At 37.3% G+C, this 24852-nt stretch overlaps 1 protein-coding gene across 5 annotated transcripts in view; it reads left to right on the top strand.

Moving 5' to 3' along the window:
• The window catches only part of KCTD1 (potassium channel tetramerization domain containing 1), a 73111-nt gene that overhangs the window by 10494 nt on the left and 37765 nt on the right, over positions 1 to 24852 (top strand). For 4 of the 5 annotated variants that reach the window (XM_025177715.2, XM_025177713.2, XM_007422476.3 and 1 more), the window contains exon 2: positions 20620 to 20798. In XM_025177715.2, coding sequence (XP_025033483.2) covers positions 20620 to 20798 — 179 coding nt within the window. Of the gene's footprint in view, positions 1 to 20050; positions 20150 to 20619; positions 20799 to 24852 lie in introns of all 5 variants that reach the window. The other variant, XM_007422483.3, reaches the window with a different exon arrangement.

Below are 24852 nucleotides of genomic sequence, written 5' to 3'. Positions count from 1 at the left end.
TCTCTGGGCATAACTAGAATTTTGTTCAAGTTGGTGTGGAAGGGAGAAATTGCTTGGATGCCTGTGCTCCTCCACACTTAATTTTTCCAGTTTCTTGGATGGCTAAGTACACAAAAAACATATAATACTGCTAAAAATGTGTTAAATATTGGGGGTGGCTGGTGTCTTGAGGATGCTCTCTCTGTCTTTTAACTTTGTTTTAAGGTCTTTTAACTTTGTTCTGTAGTTTTTAAACTGTTTTTATGCTTCTTATTTGTGAGCTGCCTAAAGTCATATATATAGTGAGATGGGCAGCGTATAAATTTGATTTATAAATAAATGTGCATTTTTATGTAATTCTTGATTTCATACATGCTTGGGTATTAAAGTTCTGTATGATAAATAAAGCAGTAATTTCATTGACAGTTGGCAAATAACAACGTGGCAAAAATGTTTAAAGGTGTGATTACATTGCTCCTATCTTATTTCCTTTGCACAGGATAATGCTTGCATTGTCCTTGTGTATGTTTATGTGAAAAAAGTTGGCATCTGATTATTATTTTTAAACAAAGCAAAACTATCTGGGTGGAGGAAAATATGTTATTGTATTGATGTTAATACCTTTGTATGTGCATGTGTATGCGTGAATGTATGTGTGTGTGTGTGTGATTAAACAGTTGGCATTGCAGTGTTACATCTTTCATTCCTAACATTACAGTTATTGATAAGAAAAAATAGAGGCTAAGGTATAGATTTAATCATTAAAGATTAACACATGTAAAGTTATCTTGCCACTGCATATAATTCTTTTTAAATCTTTTACAGGTCTATTTGTTAAGAACATCTCTGTCAGTTCCTCACTTTATTCTTATTTATAAACTCTAGAGATTTCTACTTTTTCTCAATTCAGGTTTTTTTTCCTAAACATAATATAAGCTAATTATCTATACAAATCTTGTCTTCTTGAGCATCTAATATTTGAAGGCATATTGAAGATGCACAGGCATGAAGGAAGTGGACAAAGATTTTTAATAATGAATTCTATAGGTTAATTATATGATGTGTGAAAAAGTTCTGTCGTCAAGATTTAGAAAGAAGTTTCAATCAACTTCATTCTTTGACCTCCCCGGTCCAAATTTCTTAAGGAAAGAAGAAAAACCACTCCCTGGCTACTATATCCATGTCATTCATAATCTTCCTTATGTCTAGTTTCCATTCAACCATTCAAATCTATTATTTTTTCATATAGGATTCATATCTTCTCTTCCAGCAGCCATTTTGCTTTCATTCTACTTTCTTTTAAGTCTTTCATTTTCTTCCTTTTCTGGTTTGCCTCCAAATTTATGCATAACACTACCAAACAACTGTCTGTCTGACATACAAAACAGACTTTTTTTTCTAAAGTGATACTCACCAAACAAATATTCTTGCTAATTCTTGGGTGACTTCCTGCATGCCCACTCTTGTTCTTACCCTTCTATCCATGTCACCAAATAGAATAACTCGCCCCCAGTTGCATTAATCCAGAATGTTAGATAATTTATTACCATTCACTACAATATAACATGCAACTGTTACCTAAGAAGTTCTACTTTCATATGCAACCATACTATTCTAAATAAAACTACAGTAATTCACACTTTCATGCACATTCTTAACCCTTTCATTCATAAACATTTGCCTTCACACACACACACATACACCCACGCACATATGCACACATATATAATTCCATTCCATTTAGACTATGTCCATTCTGATTGATTGCATCCTTTATTTTTCTTTCACAAGCACACAATGTATCCATTTTTCTTTTTTCTCATTCATTAGTTTATGCCTTTTGACATATACTACTTCTGCATTCCAAGTCACAATCTTACATATGCCGTAGTCACCAACAGATGCATACGTGCATATTGAGCTTCACTGTCTATCATGGCTTTGGTTAACCAAGGCTTTCTCTTAATGTTTTTGCGAAGATAAAGAATACACTAGGTTACCAGCATTGGTCATAGAAAACATTTAATGCTGCTTTCCATTTTTTTTACCTACCACAGATGTTAAAACTGATTGACATACAATTTCTTGGGTTCTGCCAGAATCTCTTCCTAAAAACCTAAATTATACTGGCAAGTCTCCAGAAATCCCAGTAACACATTAATATTTTTATTAGGATATCAACAATTTAACACTGAAGTGTTTCAGATTTCTTAGACCTGGTGACATTTATTTACTTTCAGTATTTCAATAACTTTGAGAGATTCCTTTTCACTATTTGCTATTGCTTCTCAGATTTTTTTTCTTTCAGTATTTCTAGGATTTGGCTGTGAATTTTGTTGGCTGTTTTATTCAAAAATCAGAGGAGAAATACACATGCTTTAGCTAATGTATTGTATTTGCTGACAACTTCATTGAAACATTTGGTCCAAATGAAGTGCTGCCTTGGATGTTTGTGCCATTCTGTAACATACATGCATATGTACACTTGCTTGTTTGCTCTGGTTTATATGACACTCCAGCAATAATGGCTCTGATTGGTAACAACAAACCCCCACAAAGTAAAGAGTCAGCAAAACACAGTTAAAATCAGTTACATCATAACTAACATCCCCCATCCAGTGCATCACACTTCAGGGATAGAATAGTCTTAATTTGTCCCCAAAAGTCTTGAACAGCCATGTTCTTACAGCTCATCAGAAATGTAAAGGAGGGAGTGGTCCAGATGGCCCAAGAGAGGGAGGCTATCTCTCAGAAGGCTCACTCCCAGAGTTACTACAGATTATATTCCCTTGGGGGAGGGACCCTCAGCAAGCCTTCTTTCCCTGGTATCACTGGACAGGCAGAATCAACCCAGAGAGGCAGTCCCAGAGATATCTAGGCTCCGATCCATGTTGGATTTTAAAAGTGACAACCAACACCTTGAATTTCATATGGAAGCTAACTGGCAGCCAGTGCAGTTCTCTCAGTAGTGGTATTACATGGGTAAATTTAAGCATACCATAACTATTCAGGTCATTGCACGCTGCACCAGCAAAAGCTTCCAGGTAGTCTTCCATGTAAAATATATTGCAGTAATCCACATGCAAGGTGAAAAGGGCAAAGCACCCTATTTCAGAAATTGCTACAACTGGTACACAAGATGTAATTGTGCAAAAGCTCTTCTGGGAAGCAGGAAATGCAAATTGGAATCAATTAGCTTTCAAATCCATAGCCACTCCATTTGTGGGATTAAGTCTAAACTTGTTTTTCCATGTCCAGATCCTAACACTCTCCAGGCATCAGGTCAGGACTTCCACCACATTTCCTCTCCAGTGTGGTCTGGATATCATCTGTATATTGATGATATGTCACATAACACCCAGTGGATGACCTCTTCCAGTTGGTTCATGTGGATGCTGAATAGCAAGGAGGAAAAAGGGCAAGCTCTGCAGTTCCTCACATTGAATGGTCCAAGGACTCAATTTCTGTCACTATTTCATACACATACACATACTGTTTGGAACGGTCCATTCAGGAAGGAAAACCTCCACCAAAAGATTCCCCCCATTTAACCCTTACAGCCAGCCCAGATATTATAGTTAATGGTACAGAAGGCAGATCCAACAGAAACAGAAAATTTTCACTCCCCATCCTGGTCTCGCGATAGATCATCTACAAGAGCAAGCAGTATGGTTTCCACTTTACATCTGAATCTTGACTGAGAAAGATACAAATAATCAGTTTCATCCAGGAGTTTTTAACTGCCAACCTATCACCTTCTCAACAACATTCTCTAAAAAGAAGTTGTAGGGAAGTCAATAATCAGGTCAATTATTGCCACATTGCCACCTTTTTCAAGACCAGTGGCATAATTTGCTTGTTCAAGAATGCATTAATCACTGCCCACATCCAGACTCTCATCAACTTCTTGGTAGCTTTCACTAATCAGATAGATTTGAACCACAGGTGGTAGAGTTAACAGAGCAAAGAACCCTGTCTGCTTCCTCAAGATCCAGAGACAAACTGATTCCAGATAACATCACAAGACAAAACTCTGTCATCTTAGCTGGACTTCTCCAGCCAGCCATAAACTTCTTGTGAATGTAAGTGGTTTTATCCTCCAGATCTGTGAGAATTCATAGCAACAACCCAGCAGCCTATCTTCTAGCTTTCCCTATAAGGGACTGTATAACTTTAAACATTGCTGCTAAGCTGCTATCAGTAGACACAACAAGAGTGGGAAAGCAAGCCCACTTCACTGCTCTTAACTGTCATGATGTAGACTCACTTGAGCTCTTATGCCTATTCACTCATAGTCATCCTTATAGGAAGGGGACTGGGCACTTCTTTTGATGCTTCATTGCTAGAGTTCTTCTGTAAACCAAAAAGCTCCCTTGAATTGCCAGCAAGGCCAGACTTCTTGGAAGCACTTCTCTCAAGTGCTGCCATTGCCCCCCTTGTTCCATAGATCAAAAACTGAATAGAGCTACTCATCAGGGCTTTGGGAAAATCCTGAATTGCGCTTTTGAAACCAAAGGGATCCATTAGATATCTGGGCAAACTGATTAAATGAGTCCATTCTCCCTGGAGAGGTCCATGGTGCCAAAACCAAAAAGTGATCTGACCATGACAAGAGATGACAGTGTCCTCCTCACACTCAGCTGTGTCTCGGCTACTCTAAGACAGAAACTAGATCTAACATGAGCCTCATTTGTGGTTCAGGTCCATGATCTGGGAAAAGTCCATGGTTGTTATGTTGGCTATGAACTTACAAACCACTTCTCACGAGAGAACAAATTGACTACTTCACAGCCACTGACATCCTCTTTCAGCTACTTATATTCCCTTCCATACATCTTCATTCTTCACTTCCACCTGAATCTGATAGATGTGGCCTCCTGGACTTTCACTCTCAATGTGGCACTTCAGTTCCCCCTTCTACCCTTTACTTCTCACCCAGAGGATGATTTGCACATATACTACCTACCGCTTTCACCAATCTCATGCACCCCAGCCTCTTCCAGACTCCAGACAATTTCAGACCATTCACTTCTCCACATTTCACTTCAAAAATCAAGTCCACTTTGACTTGTTCTCCGAGTCCCAGGTGTTTTTCTCACTAATTCTTACCTTCAGGTCTATGGCTGCCCACTAGTAGGCTAAGCTTGTAATGGTGAAACTGTTACTGGATGCTGCTTTTCCAGTGATCACAGTTATCCTCACTGAAATGCTCAGCTCAGCTACTGCAGCCACAGTTACCAGGACAAGTAAGGTTTCTTGATACTGCCTCCACTGCAGATGGGATTCCAGCTTCTCCAGAGCAATGGTCCTCTGCCTAGTTCCTATTTTCTGCTGCCATCATTGACCTACAGCCACTGGCACCTGTAGTACTCTGTGCACTGCCAGTCACCATCCTTTTCTGGGTACCTGTCAGACCTCCAAGGTAGATCAGACTGGGAAACCAAAGTTATGCATATTGTTGTTATATAGATGTATGCATGTATGTATGTATGCCATCTCAGGGCAGTGAACATACTTCTTAAATGGTTGCTCCCCTTACTTCCTGCTTGTTGCCTTAATTCTATTAATTAATTAGTGACCATATAGGTGTATACTGTGCAAGAATCTCCCTTGTAATCTTTAGGAGTGGAAGAATGTAACTCCAGATACAGACAGCGCACAGAAATAGCTTTTAGGGAAGTTTCACCTACTTTCACCTGTAGTCACTATAATTTATTTATAGAATTGTGTTGATCTGGCAAGATGAATTAAGCTGGTTGAGTTGTTTAGACAAAAATAATAGCTTCTGAGAAACTATTTTTTACTGCAAATAAGCAACGTTCACAGTTAACTGAAGTAAAAGAAACCTATTGAGAATTTCAAGGGTATCTGTATATTATTTCAATATGTTGTGTGTGTGTCTTTGTACCTATCTTTAGCTGTCTTCCAGGACTGCAGTAGTCCCCCAAAAGTATCTTGAATCAGCTAGTAAATACAAGGCTTGATATAAGTGTTGGCTGCCTGACTCAAGAAACTTTCTCAAGAAATATAAATGGTCTTGAGACATAACAGTTCATTTACTTTAGTCATCTTCAGCTATTAGATGAACACAAACGAATGTATATGTATGTACACACACACACACATGCATACACTTTAAATACTTATAATGAACAATCCTATTGGTTTTCCAGCCACACAGCACTAGAATAGTCTGAGGAGCCCACTGATTGGTTCAGAGTTTGGCCATTTCCAATGGTAATTAACTAGGCTGCAGGGAGACCAGAAAAAGATTGTCTGGGAAGTAGAGAGAGAGAGAGCACCTGAGGGCTGAATTCAGTCAATAGCTGTCAGCAGCTTGTGACTCACAGGTTGCTTCTGTGAGTCCTACCATATCTTCCTTGGGTAATTCTGACGACAACAACAACAACAATAATAATAATGGTGAACTACTTTTCATTCATCAGATGCAGGGTTTCTTGCCATTGTTGTCCTGCAGTGTACTTTCTTTCTGTTGGTAGCTCATGGTGGTTTGGGTTGAATAGATGAAACACCCTGCTTTGAAAAAAGATTAGCTTTGAATAGCTTTGTGGTTTCTTCCATTTCTGTGAAACTACAAATAATTCACTCCAGGGCTAATGACAGTATATTGTTTTGCTCTGCCACAGTGGTCAGTCTGCTATGCTGTAGGCATTCATTTATTACCAGGAGAAAACCTCCCATGTGACAGGATGGCAACTGTGAGTGCTGATACTTTACAATTCAGAAAAGCTTTCTGACATTACTGCTGACAGATGGATGTTCCTAGTTAATAAAGGGTTGATTCAAATTTTGAATAGGAAATATTTCATTTTAAAAAGAACTGTAAACTTAGTGGTTTTTTAAAAGTAAATTTTGCCATGCAGACTTAAACTAATGACTGAGATCTAGCAAATTGCTAGGAGAACTGGAGGAAACAGGGTAATAATTCCTTTCCTGATGTTATCTTGTCCTTGGAAGATATGTCAATTTGATTCTCAGTCATTTTCCCTTTCCTTCGGGAGTCTTTTGCCCTTTACCCCACCCTATTCAAGAAGGTATCATGACAGGCAGTGTTGGGCTTCAGGGTTTAGTGACTGTAGTCTGGACAACAGATTTTTACCTGGAGCCCAACACTGCCCAACAAATACCACCCGTGAAAGCCTATACCAGGTATCATGACCTCCAGAAGAGGTTTTTAGAGAGTCTGCTGAAAGGGATCTCTTTTTGCTTTTCTAGACTGAACCTTTAAACAGAATTTATCTTCATAGCATCTTCGTAATATCAGATTTCTGAGTTTTTCTTCAAATGAAATTGAGTGATGTGCATCAACCAGTGAATGCTAGTGGAATAAATGCACTCTGCCCTCAAAGCTGCCCCCCCACCTCTAAAACCTCTGCAGGTTAGATGATACTCTAGAGTGTATTTATTGTTAGTGGAGAGGAGAATGTGCAGAGAAAAACTAAAAGTCCTATTGGCTGAACAGAAGTTTTCTTTTACAGTACAGTATTGAGCAGATCTGCTCTATTTTAAATGGTGCAAACCACACAATCAAAACCAATCTACTCTGATGTCACAAACATATTAAATATGTGTTATCTTTTTATCTCATTTATAGTTTAGCATAGCACACCCCACAATGAATTTTTGATTTATTAAGTGTTTAATTATACTTTAGAGAGAACCCAGGACTACTGCTTTTTGGTTAAATGTTGCATTGATAGTTGACTTTGGGTGAAGAGGAGGGTTCCTATCTGATACATGAGGCAGGCTACTTTGCCGTCAAAACAGTAAGGTTGATCCAGCAATTTCTTTTCTTCAGGGCAAAGTTAAATGTATATAACATGTAATGTGATATTACAAATTGTGCATTTGGCAGTAGGGCTAGGGAAACCCAGAAATTGATATCATATATTATCCATGGTTTATTTAACCATGGATAGTAAAATAATATAAGCTAGATTTCACAGGTACTAAACTGTAAAACAAAGTTTGTAGATGACCATAGGTGAGATTAGGCAACGTACTTATTTAAAATGTGGTATGTTTAATCAGGGGTTAGTTAAATGTTGTAAACCTAGCTTCAGTGATAGCAGATTTTGTATTGTGTTGTATAAACCTAATAGTTTCCAGGATGCAAAATACAAAGCAGCAATAGTTTGTACCCTTTGTAAATGCCTTGAAAATGAAGCAATATTACTGCAATGCTAAGAATAGTGTTTCACAATTTTTTAACTGTAACAGTGCATGGTAAACAACATGATGAAGTTTCCAGATGAAGTTTTCTATTGTAATAAAAATACTTTTCCATTCTAATGCGCTTCTTCTAGTGTCCACTTATTTGCAGTAGCAAATCCACTGCTGTTACAATCAAGGCTGGTTGCTGTTTGGTACCATAGAGTTCACTTGACCATCTTTTCCTTCTGGTAGTTCCAGTTATTTCCCATTTACACAGATCATTGCCAGACTTACATCATTCATTATTTCTACACAGTCATGGATTGTTTTCTGTTTAATATTGCTCAAAACAGGAAAAATGAAACCTAATTGCTAAAGTATAACCCCCCCCCCAAATTTAGTAATCTAGTCCATTTTTTAGCATTTAAAGTACTTTTTAAAAGCTGTGCAGAGCAAATGACTAGAAACACTTTATTTATAAATCTATGAAGATATTGTGAAACATGTTATATTAAATTGTACTTTTAATATTAAGGCATAATATATTATATGGCACACAATTTTTCTGTAAACTGAAAGGATACATTACATTGAAACATAAATTGGTTTATTGACAACAAAGATAGGTCTAAAGAGAGGAGGACCTACAATCCCTTTATAGATGTATGCAAATTAGAATATACATGAGATTGTATACAGCAGCAAGATATTTGGGTATAAGCAAGTATTTGATTGGATATAGACATCAAGTATTTGGATATAATATATGTGTCTAGTGAGGTCTGAGATGCAATTAGGGTATAATTGTGAGGTAATGAAGCAGCACTACAAAGACAATGAGGTTTTGAAAGAACAAAGAGGCAGTATTTCATGAACATAGTTTCTTTCTAGGGAGTTATTCCTCTTGCCTCCCAGTATCTTTTCTCAGCTTATCAGCATTCCTTGGCCTTCTAAATGCTTTATGGCTGAGCTGAGAGTTTTGGTTGCCCTGGAAAACTGTATTTGGGTTAAAGGCTCTTAGCTTGATCACCCAAATTCTCTTTCAGGATTGACTGCTTGACCTAGGATAATAATAAAAAGGCACCTTTTTTTTACCTTCTCAGAGGGTTGTACCATATTCTGGAATCAATTTTCATGAATATTTTTATTTTCTCTAAAATGTTTTGGAAATGTGGGTCAAGACAGTATACAAGTAACTGACCAACACACTTTTCTGCATTATGGTAGTGAAATCAGTTTATGTCAGTAAAATGTGGTATCAACCTTGCTTGATGCTGGTGAGGAAAACAATGGATACAGATGTTGAACACAGTAACGATAGTGACAGTAATGCAGGGGGGTGGGGGTTTTGTATTCATTAAAAAGGATGTGTTCTTTTCTTAATATCTACAGATAAAAACATGATTCAACTCTGTTATTTTTAAGGTAACTTTTCAAGTTATCAAATAAAATATTGATTAGTTCAGTAAATCTGGAACTAGGCCAAGTTGGAGAATAAGCTAAGCTAAAGTGTCGAAGGTGAATTTTTGCTCATAAAATGATTGGCTGTTACAGAACTCACAGTATCTGTCTGCAATTTCTTGAACTAAACTCTTTTTCCCAGGATTGCACTGCAGCTGCTGAGAGAAAAGATTCACCTGCTTTAAAGAGTTGCAGAAGGGTGTTACAGTGGGGCAAAAAAGTATTTAGTCAGCCACCAATTGTGCAAGTTCTCCCACTTAAAAAGATGAGAGAGGCCTGTAATTTTCATCATAGGTATACCTCAACTATGAGAGACAAAATGAGAAAAAAAAATCCAGAAAATCACAGTCTGATTTTTAAAGAATTTATTTGCAAATCATGGTGGAAAATAAGTATTTGGTCAATATCAAAAGTTCATCTCAATACTTTGTTATATATCCTCTGTTGGCAATGACAGAGGTCAAACGTTTTCTGTAAGTCTTCACAAGGTTTTCACACACTGTTGCTGGTATTTTGGCCCATTCCTCCATGCAGATCTCCTCTAGAGCAGTGATGTTTTGGGGCTGTTGCTGGGCAACATGGACTTTCAACTCCCTCCAAAGGTTTTCCATGGGGTTGAGATCTGGAGACTGGCTAGGCCACTCCAGGACCTTGAAATGCTTCTTACGAAGCCACTCCTTCGTTGCCCGGGCGGTGTGTTTGGGATCATTGTCATGCTGAAAGACCCAGCCACGTTTCATCTTCAATGCCCTTGCTGATGGAAGGAGGTGTTCACTCAAAATCTCACAATACATGGCCCCATTCATTCTTTCCTTTACACGGATCAGTCGTCCTGGTCCCTTTGCAGAAAAACAGCCCCAAAGCATGATGTTTCCACCCCCATGCTTCACAGTAGGTATGGTGTTCTTTGGATGCAACTCAGCATTCTCTCTCCTCCAAACACGACGAGTTGAGTTTAGACCAAAACGTTCTACTTTGGTTTCATCTGACCATATGACATTCTCCCAATCCTCTTCTGGATCATCCAAATGCTCTCTAGCAAACTTCAGATGGGCCCGGACATGTACTGGCTTAAGCAGGGGGACACATCTGGCACTGCAGGATTTGAGTCCCTGGCGGCAGCGTGTGTTACTGATGGTAGCCTTTGTTCCTTTGGTCCCAGCTCTCTGCAGGTCATTCACTAGGTCCCCCCATGTGGTTCTGGGATTTTTGCTCACCGTTCTTGTGATCATTTTGACCCCACAGGGTGAGATCTTGCATGGAGCCCCAGATCAAGGGAGATTATCAGTGGTCTTGTATGTCTTCCATTTTCTAATTATTGCTCCCACAGTTGATTTCTTCACACCAAGCTGCTTGCCTATTGCAGATTCAGTCTTCCCAGCCTGGTGCAGGTCTACAATTTTGTTTCTGGTGTCCTTCAACAGCTCTTTGGTCTTGGCCATAGTAGAGTTTGGAGTGTGACTGTTTGAGGTTGTGGACAGGTGTCTTTTATACTGATAACAAGGTCAAACAGGTGCCATTACTACAGGTAACAAGTGGAGGACAGAGGAGCCTCTTAAAGAAGTAGTTACAGGTCTGTGAGAGCCAGACATCTTGCTTGTTTGTAGGTGACCAAATACTTATTTTCCACCATGATTTGCAAATAAATTCTTTAAAAATCAGACAATGTGATTTTCTGGATTTTTTTTCCCATTTTGTCTCTCATAGTTGAGGTATACCTATGATGAAAATTACAGGCCTCTCTCATCTTTTTAAGTGGGAGAGCATGCACAATTGGTGGCTGACTAAATACTTTTTTGCCCCACTGTATGTGGGTACCAATGTGCTCTCTGAAGGATCTTTTGTCTTCAAATCCAAAGTGCTTCACAAACCTGTTATCTGATAGCTTCCTTTAGTCAATTTTAGGTGACCTAAGAATAGATTTTTCATTCTTTCTCGATAGAAGAATTGTTAAATCAACTTTTAAACCTCAATGGTGTTAATTTTTAGAAACCAATAGTGGTGTGAATGCTATGAACATGTTGATTGGAAACTGATTACATGATCTGGGCAATGATTAATTTGCTAAGTCATTTTTCACATGCATGAGTATAATGAGGAATCAACTTGCAAAATAATAAAGGATTATTACAACATTTTTCTGCTTTTCTATGGATTTCCTACTACTGAATTTTTACATCACTTTGCAATTATTCAGAGGTTTTTCTTAATGCAAGTGAAGTAATCTGTCATACTGGTAGGCAACATTTTTTAAGCATAAGTAACAATTGGAAAAATTATTACAACAGTTAAATTCTATTAAATTAATTTATTTTGAGAATATAAATGATGATAGTTACCCTTTGATTCTTTACTCTACCTTACCTCACAGGCTACAGTCCTATACTGTCTAGAAGTAAGTCCTTTGGAAGTCAATAGAGCTTAGTTCTTGGTACAAATGTATATAGGGCGGCACTGTTGAATATAGAATTAAGAGTATATAGTCATAAAATGTTGAAGCCTCAATATTTGAAAATGTTGATCACTTCTATTTGTTATATCAGATAGAATGGTATTTAATGATATATGTTCAATTAATATAGCTTTAAATAATACAGAATTACAGATTTTAAGAAGCTGACATTATTAAAGAAGAAAATGTGAGACATATATAATAAATAAGGATATTTATTTATCCTTAAATAAATAAGGAGCATTTAGAATGGTAGAGATTTATATCTAATGCAGATAATTTAAAATCCATTTGATAAATCATGTAAAGCCTTTACACAGTAATGAAACTATTTCTTCCACAAGATTTAGAATACTGATGGATTTTACTGGCATAGGCTTTTATGGCCAGCATCTCTCAAGCACTGATAAAGTTTTAGCTGAATGACTGTGGTCTAGTTTTCCAGTGTCCTGACTTTTGCTGGCAGCTGCAGCTTGTGTCTTTAGAGGCAGAGTGCTAGTGTACTTCTCAGCAGCCCATAAGCAACTGAACAGACTAGCTGGACACTTGTATTGTGCCTGGCAAACTGTTCTCTGATTAGGTAGACTTCCAACTGGTAGACCAAGAAAGCTGATTCCTGGTTGGTTCCTTGTATAGCCAGACTTCCAATTGTTAGACGAATTGGAAGTCTACCTAGAAGAGGAACCAGTTGTCAGTGAAACAGCAGGACACCAGAAAATTAGACCATGGCTATTCAGCCCAAAAGCTCATGACTGCTTGAGTGATGGAATTCATTGGAAGTGGTATACATGAATACATGCATGTAGGCACTGGATTGTATTGGGTATATACACATACTTGAGGGTCTGTGTAGCATGGGATTTACAGTATCTTAAGATATGAAGATATTTGTAGTATCTTAAGATATGTACATATTTATGCATGCTTATTCAAATTTGCATCGTATGGGATGTTTTAAGCTGAGCAAATAATTGAATCATATACATATCTGCATACATTCTTTTAAGCCACTAGAAATTAGAGAAATGGGTTTGGCAAAGGTAGAAAAAATATTAAAACAATATTGAGGTGCTGGGTTCCTAGGTGTGATGGAAGTGTGACAGTTTTGAAAGGCTCAGTTTTTCCAATAATGGTTTGTTTTTGCTATTTTTCAGTTTTAATAATGCTGCAATTTGTAGAACAAATACTCCTTTTCCTATTGTCAATCTCATATATGAAGGCCCATTTTCTAAGATTTCATGCAATACATTTTTCTGATGCATTTAATAGCATTACATGACAAATTATTGCTTACTTGCAATGTAAAATCAGAATTAAGGTTTGTATTTATATATGCCAGGAAATATATTCCCTTGTCATGGAAATTTTGAACATTTTCTATTTTATGGGGTATTATCCTGTGACTTTTAAAAGACAGGTAAATACACACGTACACACATGCATAATGGGCTGGTTGAAGTACAAAGTTCCTATAGAATTATTTTCTATCCTACTGTTCCTTGCTATTTAATGTGCCTAATAGACATTAGCAAATAGATTCCTACCACTTAGTCTGGAAAAAAAGATTTCTACTAAAATAAGATGTGTTTTAATATTTTATTCTTTAAGACATGTTTATTCTTTTATATTTCATAAGCAAACTAGGTATAGTTTTATAATATATTTCAATCTTCATTTATTTTGTTTAGATTTCTTTTCTGCCCCATAATTAAAATTATTTTAGAATCTCAAACATTAAAATAAGCTTAGAACATTAAAATTTTATAATTCTAAACATATTTAAAATAAAATGTATTAGGGTCACTGAAGTTTCAAGAAATGCCATGATAAACAGATAGGTCTTTAGCTGTTTCTAAAAATTTAAAGTAAGGAGACCTCCCTCAAATCCATTGGAAGTTTAATCCAAAGGTCTGGTGCTAAACTCCTGCTAATTGATGTTTTGCCCTAGTGATCTGTTCTATAGCCAGGATTGTCAGAAAGTCTTTCCCATCAGATGTCAAATTACAATGTGACCAGTACTGGATAAGGCAGTCTCTGAGATAGCCAAGTTCAGAGACATGTAGGGCTTGTAAATTGCAGCAGTTTAGGATTCCAGATACTATTGGTAGCCAGTACAGAGCTCACAGAACAGGGGTAACATTTACCCATCATCCATATAGTCCACATAATACCCTGGCCACAACATTCCACATCAGCTGTAATCTCTGGACCATCCTCAGTGGCAGTTCCACACAGAATATATTACAGTAATTTACTTTGGAGATGTTACCACCATATGCACTACTAAAGTCAGGCTATCTCTATCCATAAATGGTTGCAGTTGAGTCAACAGCTAAAGTTGTGCATAGATGCTCCTGGTCACTGAAGTTACTAGTGCCTTCAGTGACAGTTTGGCATCCAAGAACACCCCAAAATCCCATACCTTGTCCTGGAGAGGGAGTGCCAATCTATCCAACAATGGGGTTAGACCAATTACTGGATATGGGTATTGTCCAGCCAAATGGTTTCCATCATCCAGGGATTCAGCCTTCCTGTATTCCTCATTGAGTCAGTCACAGCCTGTACACAGTGCTGTAGCAGTTCCCCCATTACTCCTGGTTCAGATGGAAAAGAGAGAGAGTGTGTCACCTCTTCATTGATGATATCTCATCCAACCTCTAGATGACTTTTCCCAGTGGTTTCATATGTATATTAAGTAGCATGGGGGACAACATTGAGTCCTGTGGAACTTTATAGCACAATTGCAGTAAGACCAAACAGAAGACCAAACAGAAGCTCCCCAGAAGCTCCCCTCTGCTTTTGAGAATCAACCCCTGGGTAGGAATCAAATGACTACAGTATAGTGCTTTCATTTCCCAATTCATGGAGCTAGCCCAATAAGATTCTGTGGGCTACAGTTTCAAAACCTGCCATGAGATCAAAAAATGAATGGCACTCCCATTGCCTCTCTAAAAGGTCATCTGCCCAGGTGACCAAAATAATTTTTGTGCTGAAACCACCTCTAAAACCAGGCTGTGACAAAAAAATCATTTTTATCCAGCATTTGCTGCAGTTGTTCAGCCACCACACTCAATTATTTTGGCCCAGAAGGAAACAGGGCAGTAGCTTGATAAAAGCCCTTGGGCCAGAGAGGTTCTCTTAGGAGGTGTTGGATCATTTATATTTTTAAATCTATAGATCTCATTGCCTCCATTAATGAGGTATTCTCCACTGTTTCTACGCACTGACATCCCTACAGCTTAATTAAAAACTATAAAGGGCAAAGAACAAGAAAGCAGGTACCTACAAGAATGCTGTCCAGTTCCTCAGGCTTCAGTGGCCGAAAACTGATCCCTCAATAAATAATCATATAGTTTGCTGATAATTTCTCTACTTCTGGTTCGGCTCCCAGTTCAGTGCAGTTTTGAGCAAGTTTGACCACAAAGCGTATCACAAACCTATTGTATTGCTTCTCCAAACGGATCCAGCTGATCTGTCCAATCAACACTTGCCACATCCTTAACTGCCTAGAAATCTCTGCTGAGGGGCTCACTGCAGGCACAGTAGTTTTAAGGGCTGAAACTGGTGAATGGCCAAATATTTTTTGACTCAGAGAAATGGGAGAAAATGCACCTCTACTGTAAACCTTGGAGCATAGACCTATAAATGTCTATAAACTACAACGGGCAGATCCTCTTCTTGTACATGAGTTCATTTTGTCTGCAATAAAGTAAGTGATCTATCCTTGTCATGTCTGTGAGCTTCCACTTAAACAAGTTTCTCAATATGGGCTTAAGTGTCTGGAAAATCAAGATTTATTGCTACTATGCCTAAAATGTCCTATTTCCCTACATAATTGCAACACGGTATACATTATAGTGCATTCTCATCTGTGCTCAATCATGTTCTGACTAAATATGTGCCATCTGTGCTCTGTACCCTCCACTGTTTTGTGCTCCTTAGTAAAACAAGGAGAACTGTGAGGGATTATTCTGTAAATCACCTGAGCCTTCTCATTATTACATAGTAAGGTTAAGGAGACTGGTGCAGGAGCACCAGTCATATCCGTTGAAAAATCCTCCAAAACATTCAGGAGTTGCTCTGCTTTCGTAAGTCTTGGAGAGACTGGTCCTTCATTCCTGAATTCAGTTTACCTAAAATGGCTGGATATAAACCATTAAACATTTATTACATTTGTTGCTTGGCCCCAATGTCCTTGGGGCCTCTGAAATTCCAGAGTTTTTGAATGTATTGGCAAAACTTTTACCAAGTCTAAACAAAGAATGTATTTCACCATATTTTTAAAAAAATCAAGAAATAAGTCTGAACAATATGTAAGAAATTTAGAATAGAGAACTGGAATATCTTATGTTATCCAGACAATGGTTTCAGGTTTAAAGAGTGTGACCCCAAATTTAAGGAATTATGACCTAAAAATTTTATTAGCTCCAGGAACAAAAAGTATTTTACAGATTTATAGGGCCCCATCAAAGAATTTTTAAGAAGATTGGCACGCATCCTTTCTGTGCCAAAGATGTAACAAATTTAAAGGAGTTTTGTTGCCGTAGGCATGTCCTCTTGTCCCTATTGGTTAAATATTATTGTGGTGAACCAGATTATTGGAATGGTCAAAGACTAGTGAAGTTTTATTAAATTCTGTCTGCAAAATCTGGAATCTTCAAACTATGAAGAGCTTTAGGTATATCAGGGTTGGACTATTGAGAAGATTATTGTGTAATACTGGAAAAATAGTGTGCCAGACTATAAAAGTTGGCTAAATGAGATTTGTTGACTCTTAGCCTTTGAATTAGCTTTGTATTAAAGGTGAGGCAAGCCCAGAGAGTATGATTCCATGTGGTTTAGGTTCAATATACTGTTCAAAAACTGAAGTTGAAAATGTAATGTAATTTTAATAGAATAGCCAGATATTTTAATTAATGGTGTGTATGTATGTGGGATAGGAGTAATTTTGTTTGTTTAGGTGGTCTTCATTAATGTATTTTTCTTCTGGTTTTTTTTTCCCCTTTATATTTCCAAGGGGTTTTTTTACCCTTTACGTAGCTTACTGCAAGACTTTAATTTTTTAAGCATATAATTTATTATATAATAGATTTGGGGTTTTCTTCTCAAATACATATGCTTTTATAAATTAGTAATCTAGTTATGTAAAGGAATGTTAATTATAATATTTTTAAAACTCAGTAATTTTTTTTTAAAAAAACTCTAATTTCTCACTGTCTTAGAATAGACAGGCAATCAACCCAAACTATACCAGAAAGTGATCTGATCATGACAACAGACTAACATGCGCTCATTTCTTCATTGGTTCAACATCTGGTCATGTGTGTCAGGCTCCTGATACAATAAGACAGCCTTTTGTTGTGATTGTGCCCAAATGGTCCTAAATTCATCCATTTCCAGGGTTCCCGGCATGGCCATTAAAGTCCCCAAGGGCAGAATCCTAGGAGTTTCCAATATTCCCACACAGTAGACCACTTCCAGTTCAGTCAGGTAGTTGTTGGATAACCTGGTGGGTGGTACGTCAATGTCAGCCCTGTTCTGTCCCTCTGACCCAACACGAAATACAGGTCTTCTTCATATCCAGACTGCAAAGTAATTGGTTTCCTGGTGAGGGAAATGGAATCCCTGTGGATGCCTTCAGTTCTGCCCTTCACCCCGATTACAATGCTCTACCTTGATGATGTACAATGTATCCAGATTGGTATAGCTGGGTTAAATCTGGGCAACCCAGCACTGCTGTCCAAGTCTCAGTGATACAAACCAGGTCAATCCATTCATCCACAATCAGGGTGTAAGATGTTTGATTACAGACCTATCTGGCACTCTGCAACAGCATCACAAAATGGGCGGGTTAATACGACTATGAATCTCTGCTGATACAATGGGATAACACAAACCTAGGGACAGTCCTGGGAATGCTGTATTTTCAATATCTGGAAAGAGTGTTCTAACCTTCTTAATAGCATCTGGGCAGTTCCTCTCCCCATTTACCAAAACATATTTTAATCCCTTCTTAACAAATCTGATGTTGCATAAGATTTTTATTTTTCCCAGAGTCAAGGGGATAGCTGATAGCTTTATTCTCCCCCAGTTGGGCAGTCCTCTTTGGTATCATTTTGTCAGTGGCAGGCCCACCATCACAATTAGTGTTCTGTATACTCCCAGAGATGGAAGCTCAGGGCAGGTGGAATTAGGACTCTTCACTAGGTCAACAGCAGTCGCCCCACTAAGTAGTCATAGTTACGGAACGTAGTTCCATGTACATCGTTCACAAAATCTGAATTGGGTGAATAAATAGGCTTGTAAGGTAGACTGATTAGTTGTCAGAAGTTTAACTCTGGCATTAATAATATTGTTTATATTCTAATGACAAATTGAAAATATTTTATGGCAGAATATGATGGTTAAAACTTTTTTTTGTGATGCTGTTATCCAAAGCTTAATAGTGATCTGTTTATTGGAAGAAAAAAGTTTTATAAAGGAACTTGTGTGATGTTTTTATTCTGTAGGGCAATTTTTCTTTGCTTGTGATTATTCTGTTTTGTATGAAATAATCTCAGCTCCTCCAAATACATTTAAATCTAATTTAACTGTGGGATATTGTCAAACTTTACACTTTATGAATGTCCTCTCCTATTCCTAATATTAAGCATACAGTCACATGCTTTACATGCTGGTAACAGTCTTCCCACTCCATTGATTGCTTGATAAAGAAACTAATAGTAGTTCTTCTCCAAATAGGTCTTTCCAGCATTGCCAGATCCTAAGTTCATAGCAGTCTGCCAGTAGGGATGAACAGAAGTAATGAAATATTTTCCTCTTCACACAGATTTGCTTTGTTTGCTCTCTTTGGAACTCATTAGCTGGATCTAGTGTTAAATTGCTGTGTATCTGGGATCCTTAAACATATCTTCAGCTACAGAATAAAATTGCTGTTCTTTCTTTCATTTGAAAAAACTTGATATAAAAGTATAATATAATTATTTTTTTCTATTTATGCATTTTCCTATCTTGATATCCTGTAGTGTGACCAGGATAGTTTGTTCAGTGGAAGAATTTGCCTATTTTAACAATAAATAACCCAGATAATTCATTTGATATGCTGGTCAACATCACACACTTAGGTGATGCCTCATAATTCTAGCAAACAAATACTTTAAACTATGAGGGAGGCATAATTTAAATATATATTTCAATTATTGTAAACATTCCACTGTTCAGAGCTGGAAATCCTGCTTCATAATTCTTATTCTGTAGTTCCTATAACTCTTTGACATAGTTTCAATCCTGATCTCTGTAATGAACACAAAAGTACTGTTGTATTCAGGAGTAGTCTCCCTTGAGTTAATTGAGACTGCAGTTAAGCCTATTTCTGAGTAGATACATACATGACTACACTATTAGAGGGATGCACATGTTCAAGGCCACTTAGGAAGCACTCCTTTTCTTCCCTTAAATGTTACTAAATTATTAACACTTGTTTTGTACAACTAAATGGATTGGAAGATGAACAAAATATATGGTACTTCAGAATGCTTACTGTGATATAGTGTTTTTCCTTCCTTAAAAATCAAAGATATACCTGGTATCCTCAGTCAATATATCCCAAATTCATTATTGCGTATGTATGTTAAGAGTAAGTAAGACTGCCTTTAGAAATGTGACCAGATTTAGATCTGTTTACATTCCATAATTTGAAACTGGTCTGCCTTGCTGGCTTCAGCAAAATGCTTCCTTTTGCTCTGCCCCACCCTAACTGTGCATAGGTCTAGTGCTTGCTTTTTACTGACATTGCATTTCCAGTTTGACTAAGGTGTTTGTTTCATCTGCATTTGCTTGTGGTGCTCCTTTTTTGGAGATTTCTTTGGGAAGCTACTGGGAATAGTGGCATACTTGGGCAGAGAGGGGCATCTGTCACAACTTGTATAATATTTACGTGGAAAATGTCTTTCTCAAAGGCTCTCGGTGCCCCATGTTTTACAGTACATGAACAGTTGGCTAGTCCAGGTGTTTCCTCTACTCTTTGCGTGATATGTGACTTGGAAATTCAAGAGAAGAGTTGGCAGAATGGAAGAGCTGAGGGTTTGTATTTACCTATTCTAACCGCTTAGCATATTGAAGGGTTTGGGGCACAAGAAACAGCTACTTCTCCCCCTTCCTGGAAACTGTATTTTTGAACCGGGGTGTTAAATCAATAGACTTTAATGACTTAACCAGCCTCTGCAATAAGAGCATTGATCAGTTTTTGTTTTTAGCCAAAAGCCTGAAAATACAGCCTTACCATCACGTAGGTTTAAGCAACACTATATTTATTGGACTTTACAATTGTAGGGCAACTAAATTTCAACTTTTTAAACCTTAAGTGATTCTTAAGACTATATTTAAAGATAAAAAATTGATGGTAACTTTTTGTTTTATTCACTCCTAAATGTGAGTGTTTAGTGTTTTATTACTGTTTTTTTTTAATTCATTACTGTTGTTATTATTGTGATATTACTGTTAGCTTTCCTAAAATAGATCAGATCCCTAACATGCTTTGTGTCTTTTTACAGGACAGTCGGCCCAATATGTCAAGACCTCTGATCACTAGGTCCCCTGCATCTCCTTTGAACAATCAAGGCATCCCCACACCAGCACAACTCACAAAATCCAATGCACCGGTTCATATTGACGTGGGTGGGCACATGTACACCAGCAGCTTGGCCACACTAACTAAATATCCTGATTCAAGGTAATTCTGAGGACTGTGTTGCATTTTTCCAGAAGCTCTGTTAACTTGCTCCGTTTTTCCTTTCAACTTTTGTGCTAAATTTTTATTTGGTATTAAATCTTTTCACTTGAAAGTGTGCCCTAAATTTCTGGGTGCCTTAAAAGTGGTTGTTGGAAAACATTTTACTAAAGCAAACCAAACAGTGTTTCTTTGCTCAGGAGCCACTTATTTGCATCATCTACCTGACTCACTTCACTGGATGTTGATCTTTTATATTGTACTTTTCAATACATCTGACAACTTGTCAATCATTTCTACAACACCATTATGTATCGATGGGAGGCTACTTAGCATTTATCATAACTAATGATGCAGCTGCTAAAAAGGCAAAATGCTATTTTGGGGTGCGTTAACAAGAACATAGGGTCCAGATCATAGGAAGTAATTTTCCATGTGACTTTGTCCTGTTCAGAGGACAGGGCAAAAAAGACAGGGACAAGTTGTTGAAATTCAGAGGTGGACAACCAAGATGGTTAAGAGTCTGGAAACCAAGCCCTATGAGGAACAGTTAAAGGATCTTGGCATGATTAGCCTATTGAAAAGACAACCAAAGGGAAATGTGATAGCATTTAAATATGTTAAGGGCTGTCACACAGAAGAGGGAGTGGACATATTTTCTGTTGCTCAAAGGACAGGGCCAGAACCAGTGGGTTAAAACTACAAGGAACTAGACTCAAGCTAAGCATCAGGAGGAACTTTGTAACTGTATAAACTGTCAACCAGTGGAATAGACTGCCATATCACATAATAGGTTCTCTTTCATAGTAAGTCTTCAGACAAAGGCTGGATGGTCATCTGTCACAGATACTCTAGTGGATCCTTCACTGAGCAATGAGACAATGACCTCTGTGGTCATTTCCAGTGCTATAATTCTATTATTTTACTTTATAAGAAAGTGGCTTTTGTATTGCTGTTCTTTTCATATGGATGTCTGGATTTTTCAGACAACACATGTGTTAATCAGGGTCCTGCCCTAAAACATCCCCTTGCTGTCTAAATCAAAGCTATCCAGTCAATTTAACCAGAAAGATGTTGCTACTTCCATGAAGATACTTTATCCCAGAAGCTCCTTAAACTAAGCTGCTTCAAAATAATTATGGTAGTTGCTAGACTTTTCTGTGTGGCTCCACAGAACTAGTAAACAAAAGCATCTGGTATGCAGCAAGTTTGTAATACCAGCAGCACACAGTTTTTAAAGCATGCAAGCAAGCAGCAGGAAAAAAAAAACAGCAAAAAGAAGAACAACAACTCTCTTCTTCTAGCCTACCCACTTTGTGTAGCACAAGCTAACATAGTCTCTGGTACTCAAAAGGTAACACTAATTCAAAAGAGATGATTAATTAAAAGGTATTTATTTCATCAGATTCTCCTATACTGCAGGCTATTTCTAAAGAATCAAAGGCATGAAATAGCTGCTTTTTAAAATATTTACTGTCCAAAATATACTTGATAAGCTAAATAATACTTTTTTCAATTGGAAATTTTCATATAAGTTCCTAGTGTTCGTATAATCTTGGCACTCTTGTTAGGGAAAAATGCAAGTTAGTTGAGAAATGCCCCAGTAAATTATATACGGTAGATGGTCTTGGGTAACAAAATATTTAAAACCCACAAATATTTTTTTTCAGTTTCAAATCAAACCCTTGCTTGATCTTGATGCCTCTGTGCCAGTCAGGTGACCAACACTGTAATTGTTGACAGCATTAATAACAAATTAAGTGAGGTTAGTAGAAGATGGAGAGGGAAAACCTAAATTCAACATCTGCCCCCCCCCATTTCCTGCAAGCATGTAATTAGTGACTAGTATTGGGTGTTATATTAGTTAATTTCTCGACTTTGATCTGTTTTGGGAACTTCATATGAAACCTGTTCTTCATATACTGATACAAAGAACCTACTGGATCTAGAATAGTACAGGTAGTCCTCAGTTAACAACGGTAATTGGGACTGGGAACTCCATCACTAAGTGACATGGTTGTAAAACAAAAAATCACACGACTGTGCCAACTTATTCTGGCACTTCTGGTTGCAGTTATTAAGTGAATCACACACATCATTAAGTGCAACGTCATGTGACCACGACTTGCAACTTCCTGCTGGCTTCTCCATTGACTTTGCTTGTCGGAAGCCGGCAGTGAAGGTCACTAACGGCGATCTTGTGACCATAGGACACTGCGACTGTTGTAATTGGGTACCAATTGCCAAGCACCCGAATCATAATCATGTAACCACAGGGACACTGTGATGGGCACAACTTCAAGGACTGTCTGTAAGTCTCCTTGTTCAGTGCTGTCATAATTTTGAACAGTAGCTGAATGAGTGGTTGCTAAGTGAGGACTACCTATAGTTTTGCATGTACAGGTATTCCTCGTTTAGCAACCCCAATTGTGACCAGCAACTTGGTCATTAAGCAAAGTGGTTGCTAAGTGAAACTGCAACTGTGCTTATAATCTTACTTCAGCTTTGTTTTACAGACCTGTGAAGGTTGTAAATGTGAGGATTGGTCACAAAGTTACTTTTTCATCAGGGTTGTAGCTGGAAATAGTTGCTAAATGAGGCAGTCGCTAAACAAGGACTACCTGCAATTCACTTCTGCTTGAATCACAACAAAAATCAGTTGTGCCTGCTTACAAACAATAGTAATTGAACTTGTATGGTGAAATGACTGACTCTTTTTAAGGGTTACATATTTTTTTCTTTGTTTTTAATCTGGATAAGAGCTAATTTATAAAGTATTTATTTAGCTTTGGTAGAGAAGAACAAATTGTAAAGTAACCAAATATATTCATGTATTCTCTTGTATCAACTTTCTTTTCTGGAGAAAGATTTCATTTTTTATTTTCATAAAAAAATGATTAGAATTTGTTGGTGACAGATAGGGGAAGGATTGTAGATTTCTAGCATTTGGATTAGGAATGCGCTATTTCAGATTTATTTATTTATTTATATTTCAAATTTAGTCACCGCCCATCTCACTCAATGAAATTATAAATTGTGAACATTATAGAATTTGTAGGGAGAGCATGATATAATTGAGAAACAAAAGATAATAAAGTCCCTGAAATACTTGACATAATAAAACAAAAGCAGAGTGGAATTTAAAGGAAATTCAGATTTTGTCATGATGGATTATAGTGTTGATCTGGGGTGATCCAGTCTGACAAAAAATATATAATTTTAGATAAGTGTAAAATGACTTGATGCTTTTCTGACTAACAAATATGCATAAATGTTAAAATAATTGTGATGATTTGATTCACTAAGGCTATTTTGCTATGTTAGTTTTCCATTTCTTCTATCCTATCCAGACCAAAATCTTGGAAGGGTTTTTCACAATATAAGTTGTTTTCATTTAGTCCTACCTTCACAGTCCAGCTGGGTGCATCAAATATGCCTTCTGGCTTCTGTATAGTTAGCTTACAGTTTAATTGCTAGCATTAGTTGCACTATCCAATTTAACATGCCTTCAGTTTATAAAAAACTAAAAATGTGTTCAGATTTAGTTTTAGATTTCTTGTTTGATCTTTGAAATATCTGTATTTGTCTTGTTAAATCTAACATGGCTATTAGAATTGGGAATAAAAGATGAATGATACACTTAGATTGCCACAAATTGGTCAGTCACTCTCTGTCCTTTTCAGATAAATTAACATTTTAGCTGTATTTTCCTTGATATTAACAATTTGTAATTGAATCATCTTGGCTACTGATTGATACAGAAGAGCTGAGTCAAAAAAACAGGTAGGGAGTTGTTTTACAGAGGTAGTTTTCACTTAACAATCACAATTGGAACTAGCAACTGTCACTAAGGTGGTCATTAAGTGAAACACCATGTGATTGCACTGGACTTAAGACATCAGTTCTGTGGTCGCTAAGTGAATCTCCCACATTAAGCATGACATCATGTGACTGCAACTTGCGACTTACTGGCAGCTTCTCAATTGACTTTGCTTGTTGGAAGCTGGCTGTGAAGCTCGCAAATGGCAATCTTGTGATTGCAGGAATGTTGCAACCG

The sequence above is a fragment of the Python bivittatus genome, unplaced genomic scaffold (assembly GCF_059951505.1).
Source record: "Python bivittatus isolate LINGU-HERP-01145 unplaced genomic scaffold, Pbiv_v1 ctg000840_np1212, whole genome shotgun sequence".
Lineage (NCBI taxonomy): Eukaryota > Metazoa > Chordata > Lepidosauria > Squamata > Pythonidae > Python > Python bivittatus.
This window is presented reverse-complemented; position numbering and strand designations above follow the sequence as displayed.